Source organism: Fukomys damarensis, unplaced genomic scaffold (assembly GCF_012274545.1).
Source record: "Fukomys damarensis isolate Sample0158 unplaced genomic scaffold, DMR_v1.0_HiC HiC_scaffold_27, whole genome shotgun sequence".
Lineage (NCBI taxonomy): Eukaryota > Metazoa > Chordata > Mammalia > Rodentia > Bathyergidae > Fukomys > Fukomys damarensis.
The window spans coordinates 2,850,089-2,861,368 of NW_022900939.1; the positions used below are offsets into that span (position 1 = coordinate 2,850,089).

Sequence of the window (11,280 nt, forward strand, 5' to 3'; positions counted from 1 at the left end):
TTTTGCTCATACATAAAAGGTAAATTCAAAGAAGTTAGGTTAAGATCAATGTTCCAAGTTAGCAAACAGTAAGGATGACACATTAAAGTAAATCTACCCCTTCCACGGGTCCTAGCTTTTATAAACAAGGTTGCATTTCATTTTCAAATTGTCTTTGTTGATTTCCTATGACTCTAACCCTCTACACAACCCCCTGTATCCACTCTGCAATTATCTGTAAGTCTTTCTTCTGAGGAAACTTCTGCACAATGCTTGGTAAAAAAGAAATAATGACTGAAGCTAAGTAAACTTAAAATGATTTATAGGTGGCATTTTGATGGGAAATTACCTTGTCCCAAACATGGGTCTGTCTACAAATTCTCACGTACTCTTGAATACATTCAATCACTTTGCTAGCAACTTACTTCACGTGAAAGTGGGCATCAGTGAGACTGGCGAGTGTGAAATGACAGTGAAGCAGGACAAGGGACAGTTACAGCCATGTGAGGTGCGAGGCTGAATCTTCCTTGGCAGGGAGATTTCTTCCAGGCATGTGACCCTGGATGATGTCCTATCCTGCTACAGTGTGTCGGTTTTCTCATGTGCAAATTTAATAAGCAGGGGAGACAAACCAAGAAGACCCCTCCACTTCAAAACGATGAACATACAGATTGGTCTTCCAACACTTTTTCCTCACACCAAACCTCTGATCTGGAGAATGTTGAGACCGGTTTTTATCATAACAAACTACTGCTTACGCACTTTAACGGGTAGGTATCTTACTTTGACTCATCTTGCTGCTCCTTCATCTCTTTCTGTGCAGAGTGCACTGTGATCCTACACAGCCATCTATGAAGAACACCACAGAGGCGAGTGTGTTCATCCTGCTGGGACTCACCAGCACCCCAGAGCTGCAGCTGCCCCTCTTCGCCGTGTTCCTGCTCGTCTACCTCCTCACTCTGGCTGGGAACCTGGGGATGACCTTGGTGATCCTGCTGGACCCCCGGCTGCACACCCCCATGTACTTCTTCCTCAGCAGCCTGTCCCTGGTGGACTTCGGCTACTCTTCAACGATCACCCCAAAGGTTTTGGCTGGTTTGCTCATGGACGACAAACTTATCTCACACTATGCCTGTGCTGCTCAGATGTTCTTCTTCATACTCTTTGCAACCATGGACAATTACCTCCTGGCAGTCATGGCCTTTGATCGCTTTGCAGCCGTGTGTAAGCCCCTGCACTACCCTGTGATCATGACAAGGAAGATGTGTGCCCGTCTGGCCTTCGCCTGTTACACCTCTGGTTTTCTGACTGCTGTTGTTGAGGTTGCAGACACCTTCTGCCTCCCTTTCTGTGCGACCAATGTGGTCCATCACTTCTTCTGTGATATTCCAGCAGTCATGACTCTGGCTTGTTCTGATAAACACATTAATGAGCTCATTCTTCTCTCTGTGGCAAGCTTTCATCTCATATTTGCAATGACTGTCATTTTAGTTTCCTATCTGCTTATATTCACCACAATTTCAAAGATGCACTCAGGTGATGGATACAAGAAGGCTCTGTCCACCTGTGCCTCCCACCTCACTGTCGTCTCCATCTTCTATGGGACTCTCATCTTCATGTACATACAGCCCAGCTCCAGTCACTCCATGGACACAGACAAGATGGCGTCCGTGTTCTACACCATGCTGATCCCCATGCTGAACCCACTGGTGTACAGCCTGAGGAACAAGGAGGTCAAGAGTGCATTCAAGAAAGTTATTGCACAGGCAAAATTGTCTTTAGCATTTTGACTTTGACTTTGGAGGAGACACAGGGACCTACAATCGCAAATGTCATGTCATCTTCATCTACTGAATCTCATTTGAAGGCTCAGGCAAAAGTTGTGTCCTAAAGCGACACGCTTACACTTCAGAGGCTACTGTCCAGAGATGTGGAAATGTCTCCAGAAATATAACAAGGGAACAAAAAGATATGTGGAACCGTGAGTGATTTTGGTTCCTGCTTATAAAAAACCTTTTGGAGAGCATTTTATTGACTCGCATACTTCATGCATTGTCTCCACCACAAAGCAGTAGAAACAGACATGTAAAACACGGGAATCCATGTGCGCGTCGTGTATTAAAAACTATATCTATGTGGTCACATACAAAAGGTGGGAATTTAGCCAGATAGAAGTGGAGAGTGACTAACTTTTATTTGGAAAATAATTCAGTGAGTGAGTGAGGTACTAGCAATTTAACCAAGTTTACTACTCTTTCTTCTTTGAGTTAACCTTAGTATTTGAGTCTTATTTCAACAATAAAAGTGGTGTACGGATGTTGCCTTTTTATTGGCTCATCATATGAGGACATGTAGAATTAAATGGATTAATACTTTTAGTCTTGGGCTGGAGATGTAGCTCAGTGTTGCTGTGCCTGGCTGGCAAGTGCAAGATCCTGCATTTTATTTATGGTACCCAAAAAAAAAAAAAAAACTAGTACTTTGGACTTGACTGGAACATTTTATAAAACAAAGATGTTCCTGTTTAAAATTTCAACAATAGAATTCCAGAAAAGTGGAGGGAAACTAAAACATTTTGTGATGTGTTCATATCTATCAAGGCTCGTGTTAAAAAATGGAAATAAAGTTTTTGTAAATAGGGAAAGGAGGAGGGGCGAAGGAAGGGCAGAAGTGGGGGGAAAAAATGAGACCCAAGACCTGTCATGTAAAGGTACAAGATCCCAATGACGAATGTAAAAAAAAAGTACCAATAAACTCAATTTGAAAAAATAAAATAAACTGAAATCTCAGTGAGGCTTTTCAGTTTCCTTCTGAAAGTGCTTTGTGGATTTTAACATCCCTCCTTTTGATTTGTGTTATTTCTTTATCTTCTTTTATTTTCTTTATCCTCTCCCATTCTCCCGTTGTTTACTCACTTTATTTTCACTGACTTCCTTGCGGTTTGTTCACCACATCAAGTAATCCCGTGGACGCGATCTCCTTACACTATTCAGGTCCTCACTTCCGTGGTGCCATTAGAGCGTCTTTCTCTGGTCACCTTTACAGTGACTTTCCACTCAGCAGACCCGAGCTATCGCTGTGGCCTACATTAAGCTTCACAGTCCACTCCAGACGCACATGGGAAAACAAACCAACTGACACTCAGAATTTTACAACTGTGGATAGTGGTTAGGACTCTGCAGAGTAAAAGAACTACCAGGATAGGCAGAGATAGGCAGGAAGAGGTTTGTTATGCTGGAGTGGAGCATCACATTATAGAGCCTGAGAACTCGCACGATTCCCGATCTGCAAGTTAGGGGCCCAGCAGAGCTGGTGGCAGGGCTTCCGTTCAGGACCAGAGCCGTCAAAACCAGGGCAGCCACGGGGTAACCTCCAGGCCAGGGCTGAGAGCCGAGGACCAGGAGTGCTCATCTCCCAGGACAGGAGCACATGCGCGTCCTGCTCAAACACTCGGAGCACAGTCCCCTTCCTCTGCCTCAGTGGACTGCAAGGCCCCAGCTGCCTTCGCTCTGGCTGAAAGCTACTCTGACAATTCCCACGCTCACCTCTTCTGAATCAGCCTCACAGATATCAAAATACAATGCTTAGGCTGGGCTGGATGGCTTTTCATCAGTCAAGAGACCATCTAAAATTAATGGAAGAGCTGGAAATGACCAAAAACACAGCACATCGCTCGTAATGAACGCCATAAATTGGGAAATAAGAAAAGTAAATTGATGAGAAATTATGAAAATAAAATATATATTAACCTTTCTATAACCCCTTTGATGTTGGTTCATAGGGTAAATATTAGGCCTGACAAAATCCCATTTAGAATCAACATATGCAGGCGGATACTTCAAAATATTCACAAGACAGGTTAGAAAGGAAAGAGGTTATGAAAAATAAAGAAAATTAAGAAATAGGAAGAACACATTGAGAAGGCCAGATGGAAACAAAATAGGAAAAAGTAAATACAAATTATAAATATAAATGAATGAAAACTTGAATATATGTAATTTCTTATTTTGAAGAGATATGTTTACACCCAGAAGAAGTGCGGGTGATATCTGAGGGCAACAACAAGGAATTATCAGATATGCACAAATGGCTCAAGGTGGTTTACTCTCTAGGACAACAGAGAAAGGGGTCAGCGGAGGGCCTCTGCTGAAACAAGAATTATCTCTCTGGGAATCTGAGAGGAAGAGTGGAGGTGGCTTTGTTCTTTCCTATGAGCAGCACCTGCCCTCCAGCGAAATCCCCAGGTAAGGAGCACGGGAGGACCCACCCGTGCAGAAGAGAGGCCCAAGGTGTTAGGTCCGGGAGCCAGAAACACTCTGAGAGTGCGTGATGGGAGGTGACTGCACTCAGTGCTGTGAGTGTCAAACAGAAAACACTGCTGATGTGCGGGGAGCTGGGTCAGAGAAGGGAAGGATGGCTCAGAGCAGGGAGGGAGGATTTACCAGGAGATGCGTTATGTCTATGAGAACTTTGCTCAGTGCTCCGGAAAACACTGGGATTCTTATGGGAGGAACTGACAAGGGACACACAGAGAGGCAGCAGAATGGACGGAAAATAACAAACGTTTACTCCATCGATGGGGGTCGATCACACCTAATGGCCGTGCCCTGACAGATACAGCACTGGGCTCCAACTCCCCCTTTTCTAGGGTTTTAGAGCCGTGATCTCATTCACGTGGTTACATTGCAATTTCACAGTTCACAAAGCTGATATTCAAAACATGGTGGGGAGGCATGGATTGAATTTCAACCCAGATGTAACACTTCTTTGATAGGGGAGGTTACCTTTAAAATTCATTTAGTTATCTATCCTAGCCAGGTCAAAGGGAGCACATTTGGTCAGCAAAACTAGCAACACTTTTTATTTAGAAAACTTTTGAGTGAGATTAGATTCCTCTGGCGCTGGTAATTTCTGAACTAAAGAGAGCAAAAGGAAGAAGTTACCACACATTGTGACATTTCCTAGGGATTTTGCTATTACAGTGTTCTCTATCAGGATATGTGTAAAACACACCTTTTATTTACTCTACCTGAAAGTAGTGGAACTGAACACTTTTCACTTTACTTCTAGCTGTCATTTCCTGCTGCACACATCAGAGAAATTAAATGCCCCACACGTGAGCTGAGCACAAGCTTTCACCAAAATCTGGTCCTAAGTCTAAGACATGTGACCTCTTCCTTCTTTTTTCCTTCATCTATGGGCCGGTACATGGACAGAGCAAGCCACAGTACAGATGCTGCACCACAGGCGGATATGCAGGGGGAGATGAATCCATCAGCCTGCAGACAGGAGTCACATGCTCAGACTGACTTAGTGGTACTAATTGGTGTTCGGATCCCACCGCTCCGACTTCTGTATCACGTGTCTCAGCTGATAGTAAAAACAGTAAAGGAAATAAAATTTTATTTTTTAATTTCTAAAATGGCATGCCCCTATGGATTAGTAATAAAAGTAATGTAGTAGAAAGGAAACAAGTGAAATGAATATGAACATGATAGAAAAAATAAATATGTGAAATGTTATAAATATCAATAAAACATTGAATGTAAATTAGTTAAGCACAATGTTTGCACACACAATGACAATATAACAAAGTTAGGGGGAAAAATAAATACAAACACATGTATGTGTTACTCAACATAAAAGAGTATTGCTGTGTGCAGTTTCATTGCTTCTCCACCAGGTAAGAGTGATGAGGAGAAATGGGGTTCCTCAGAGGGAGTCCGCATCCCCAGAGAGGGCCATGTTTCCATTTGCTGAAGTCTAACATCATATCATGGTCCCACATGACATTTTCATGTGCTAAGTCTCAAATCACACCTCCCTTGGTCACAATTTATCCAAGAGAACGCTAATATTTTTAGGACACATCTCACCAGACTGAGTATTTTCAAAGATTCTTCTTTCATACTAAATGCATAAGACTTTACTGAAGTCTTTGTAGACACATCTCAATTGCTCCTCACAAACAAAGCTTTGAGGAGTTTCGGTAGAGTGAACTTTGCTATTTCTCTTCCACAAATGAGGAGACCACGCTCTGCAGGAACTAAATAATTCCCAAATACACAGAAAAACCACGGTACATGTAAGACCTAAACCTGTGTTCCAGTTTCCTGTTCATAATTCTTCTTCCGTCTCTACGTCAGTCAAAGAAGATGGAACCCTTGTTCAGAAGGACGTGAGAGAAAATTTCTCCAGCATCACTACCACCACTTTCCAAGAATGATTTTCTGATTTCTGAGTCATAATTCAAGTTTGCCTTTCCCTCTGTTCTAAGACATGGTAAGCTTCTCTACTTAACAAACACTTCTAATTTAAAAGGACAAGTGAATTAGAAATGATGGGGTGTCTACAGTGTATCTCGATTTGTTTAGGTCATAGCTGATTACTCAGTTGCTTTTTCTGAAACTTTGACTTGGAGATGCTGAGAGTGTACCTCAGTAACAGAGCATTTGTCTACCATGTGGGAAGTCTGAGGTTCTACCCTGACACCAGTTTAGAAAGCTTACATACCTTTGACAGAGGGATGTAGATCAGTGATAGGATGATTGCCTAGCAAGTGTAATGCCCTGGGTTCTAACTTCAAAACTACTAGCACTGGCATGGGTCCAACATTCAAGTGCAAAAATATTTTAACTGGCAGAGAGGAGAGTGCTTCTGCTCCTATTAAGTTACCTGTTGATTTCCTTAAGAGAACGGCAAAAATCCCAGGCAGGTGATAATGTGATTGACTGGAAGGTAAATGCATCCTTTTCACTATGTTACTTTGTCACTGAAGGGCTAGCATGCAAAAACAGTGTGACAATACAGTCCTTCTACTGCCTCTAGAAGCATTAGTAGGAATCTACTAAGAAGATCATTAGTTCCTAGTCACTGTTAGTTTCTAACATGTTCACTTTTTCATTCTTTTTATGCAGAAAATAGAGCACTGCAATGATCAAAGACAGTAATTTTGGAATAAATTAGGCAAAATTTTGAATCATGAATTGGTCTACTGTTAGGTATAGAATCTAAGAAATTCATATAATTCCCTGATTCTCCATTTTCTTGACAGTTAGTGAGATATATATATGGGAATGCACAAATTCCCTCTCTCCCTCTGTCCTCTGATATCTCTGTCTCGCTGTCTGTCTGTATGTCTACCCAGTATCTATGAGACAAACTGGCTCAGAAGCATGCAGGTGAATCTGTTACCTACTTCAGGAAATGTGGTTTAGGAGATAAACTCATTTAAAATAGGTAATCTGGAAAACTTAGCACTGTTCTCTGTTCATCTTTTCATTCACGAACCTGTTACGGAAGTTGACTATGTGGTCTGTGAAGTTGAACAGCCACAACCTGTAATAAAATACTGTGTATTTGTACTCAGAATAGCAACCTTGAACATGGTCCAGAAAGATGTGCACATTCTGCTCCCTAAAACCCCGTGATTTATGGCCTCAGATGAGAAGAAAAACACTGAACATAGTGACGCAGTTCAGGTTTTGGGAAAGGTGAGAGCATGCCTGTGTGCTCATGTGGCGGAAATGAGAATATGTTTCACAAGGGAATGGAGCAAATTGAAAGCAAATTACAACTGTGGGTCACATTACTTAGTGGGTGACACGCTGGCAAACACAAATACTGTAGAGTTTACCGTGTGGCTATATGAGAAGGGATGAGGAGGAAGATGAGGGATCACAAGCGGTTATCAGGAAGTGGACAGGCAGTCTGCAGGCTAAGGTACAACTCTCGGGCCCTGAACACTAAACCCTCTGCATCCATGATGCAGAAAACTACTGACAATAAAGGCAGTGAGAGGAGTCTAAGACACCAGCAGATTCTTTCAACATGAACTACAGTGTGTGAAATGTGTGTTGTACAGAAGTCCAGCAAAAGTGGACTCTGGGCTCCTAGGGTTCTCAGCACGGTATGGGACAGAGCCACTCATCTGGGAGAGAAAAAACAGACTGAGAAATCCCAAAGGAAACAAAAGATTTGAGGACTGTAGCATGTGAAACAAAATTAAATTAAGACATGAAATACCAGACTACAAACTCACCCATCCCAGGGCCCAGTGTTTGGAGACCTATCTTCCTGTACCAACACAGAGCCCATCCTTCATCCTGATGACATTAGAGCGACCATCATCAGGACGACACTGAACACACTCATCATGCTGTTCTCACGTGATGTCTCATTTAAATTTCAAAATACTATTTTTGGGTCAGCCCCAAGTGCCCAGTGAAATTGTTTTTCCTCTTGGATGCACTTAGGCTACACTCTGAAGTGAAATGAATAAGACACACTTGAGTAAATACTAAATAGTTTCTCTGGTGTGAAAAACAAAGTGTAAATAAGGTTCAAATGGTATAATTCAGAGTGTGATATAGGAAGAATATGGCTAAAGGGGAAATGGGAAGTGGAGGGGAAAGGAAATAAGATTTTTAAAATGTGAAAAAAGGAAAAAATGGAAAGAAAGTCTTTGTAAATAGGGAAGGGTGAATGGGGTGAGGGCAAGGTAAGGTTATGGGGAAATAACAAGAACCAAGACGTATCATGGGACGCTACAAGATCCCTATGATAAATGGAACTCTATTGATTGCTTCAAATTTTCCATAACCTAAATGTGGGGGGGAATTTGTTTTACTCATTCATAAAAATTAAATTTAAAGAAGTTAGGTAAAGAGCAAGGTTCCAAGCTAGGAAATAGTAAGGATGACATAGTAATGTAAATCCGCCCCTTCGACGGGGACTCACTTCTATAAACAAGGTTACATTTATTTTCAAATTGTCTTTCTTGATGTTCTATGACTCTAATGTTCTATGCAACCCACTGTATCCACTGTGCATTTATCTGTGAATCTCTCTTCTAAGATAACTCTTGCACAATGCTTCAGAGAAAAGAAATACTGATTAAAGCTAAATAAAATAACCTTAGAATGACATCAAATTCTGGTATCTTGACTGGAAATTACCTTCTCCCAAACTAAGCTCTGTCTACAAATTGTCACGTACTCTTTAATAAATTCAGTCGCTTTGACAGCAACTTACATCGTGAAAGAGGGCATCAGTAACCCCTAAGGAGACTGGCGAGTATGAAATGACAGTGAAGCAGGACAAGGGACCTTTACAGCCATGTGAGGTGAGAGGCTGAATCTTCCTTGGCAGGGAGATTTCTTCCAGGCATGTGACCCTGGATGACGTCCTATCCTGCTACTGTGTGTTGGTTTTCTCATGTGCAAATTTAATAAGCAGGGGAGACAAACCAAGAAGACCCCTCCACTTCAAAACGATGAACATACAGATTGGTCTTCCAACACTTTTTCCTCACACCAAACCTCTGATCTGGAGAATGTTGAGACCGGTTTTTATCATAACAAACTACTGCTTACGCACTTTAACGGGTAGGTATCTTACTTTGACTCATCTTGCTGCTCCTTCATCTCTTTCTGTGCAGAGTGCACTGTGATCCTACACAGCCATCTATGAAGAACACCACAGAGGCGAGTGTGTTCATCCTGCTGGGACTCACCAGCACCCCAGAGCTGCAGCTGCCCCTCTTCGCCGTGTTCCTGCTTGTCTACCTCCTCACTCTGGCTGGGAACCTGGGGATGGCCTTGGTGATCTTGCTGGACCCCCGGCTGCACACCCCCATGTACTTCTTCCTCAGCAGCCTGTCCCTGGTGGACTTCTGCTACTCTTCAACGATCAACCCAAAGGTTTTGGCTGGTTTGCTCACTGGCAACAAACTTATCTCACACTATGCCTGCGCTGCTCAGATGTTCTTCTTCATACTCTTTGCCACCGTGGAGAATAATCTACTGGCTGCTATGGCTTTTGATCGCTTTGCAGCCGTGTGTAAGCCCCTGCACTACCCTGTGATCATGACAAGGAAGGTGTGTGCCTGCCTGGCCTTCACCTGTTACACCTCTGGTTTTCTGACTGCTACTGTTGATGTTACAGACATCTTCTACCTCCCGTTCTGTATGACCAATGTGGTCCATCACTTCTTCTGTGATATTCCAGCAGTCATGACTTTGGCTTGTTCTGATAAACACATTACTGAGCTGATTGTTGTTTTTATTGCAAGCTTTCATCTTATATTTGCATTAATTGTAATTTTAGTTTCCTATCTGCTTATATTCATCACCATTTCAAAGATGCACTCAGGTGAGGGATACAAGAAGGCTCTGTCCACCTGTGCCTCCCATTTCACTGCCGTCTCCATCTTCTATGGGACTACGATCTTCATGTACCTGCAGCCCAGCTCCAGTCACTCCATGGACACAGACAAGATGGCGTCCGTGTTCTACACCATGCTGATCCCCATGCTGAACCCACTGGTCTACAGTCTGAGGAACAAGGAGGTCAAGAGTGCATTCAAGAAAGTTATTGCACAGGCAAAATTGTCTTTAGCATTTTAACTTTGACTTTGGAGTAGACACAGGGATCTGCAATCGCGAATATCACGTCATCTTCATCTACTGAATCTCATTTGAAGGCTCAGGCAGAAGTTGTGTCCCTAAAGTGACACGCTTACACTTCAGAGGCTACTGTCCTGTCACATGGAAATGTTCCAGAAATATAACATGGGAAAAAAAAGCTATGAGGAACCGTGAGTTATTTTTGTTCCTGCTTATTAAAAACCTTTTAGAGGGCGTTTTATTGACTCGCATACTTAATGCATTGTCTCCACCACTAACCAATAGGAACAGATATTTAAAAGACTGGAATCCATCTTGTGCTCAAAACTATATCCATGTGGTCACATGCAAATGAAGGTGGGAATCTGGCTAGACAGAAGTAGAAAGTGGTTAATATTTATTTAGATAATAATTCAGCCAGTGAGTGAGGTACTACCAATTTAACCATGTTCCTACTGTATGTTCATTCAGTTAACCATAGGATTTGAGTCTTAATTCAACAATAAAAGCAGTGCACTGATTTTGCTTTGTTATTGGCTCATCATATAGGATATGTAGAAATACAGAATTAAATGAATTCATAGTTTTGGTCTTGGAATGGGGATGTAACTCAGTGCTACTGTGCCTGGCTGGCAAGTACAAGATCCTGAGTATGATTCCTGGTACCAAAGGAAGAAAAAAAATCCCACCTAGTACTTTGGACTTGACTGAAACATTTCACAGAAGAAACATATTCTTCTTTACAATTTCAACAATAGAGTTCCAGAAAAGTAGGGGGAAACTAAAACACTTTATGATTCTTTCATATCTATCAAGTCTCATGTTAAAAAATGGCAACAAAGTTTTTGTAAATAGGGAAAGGAGGAGGGGGTGAAGGGAGGGCAGGGGTGGGGGG

At 42.2% G+C, this 11,280-nt stretch overlaps 2 protein-coding genes across 2 annotated transcripts; both read left to right on the forward strand.

Moving 5' to 3' along the window:
• Window positions 1-830: 830 nt before the first annotated feature.
• Window positions 831-1,769, forward strand: LOC104868463 (olfactory receptor 5B2). The gene has a single exon (XM_010633220.1). It carries the CDS (start codon window positions 831-833, stop codon window positions 1,767-1,769), a length of 939 nt encoding a protein of 312 aa, XP_010631522.1.
• Window positions 1,770-9,446: 7,677 nt separating this feature from the next.
• Window positions 9,447-10,385, forward strand: LOC104868464 (olfactory receptor 5B2). Its single transcript, XM_010633221.1, has one exon. It carries the CDS (start codon window positions 9,447-9,449, stop codon window positions 10,383-10,385), a length of 939 nt encoding a protein of 312 aa, XP_010631523.1.
• The last annotated feature ends 895 nt before the right edge of the window (window positions 10,386-11,280 follow it).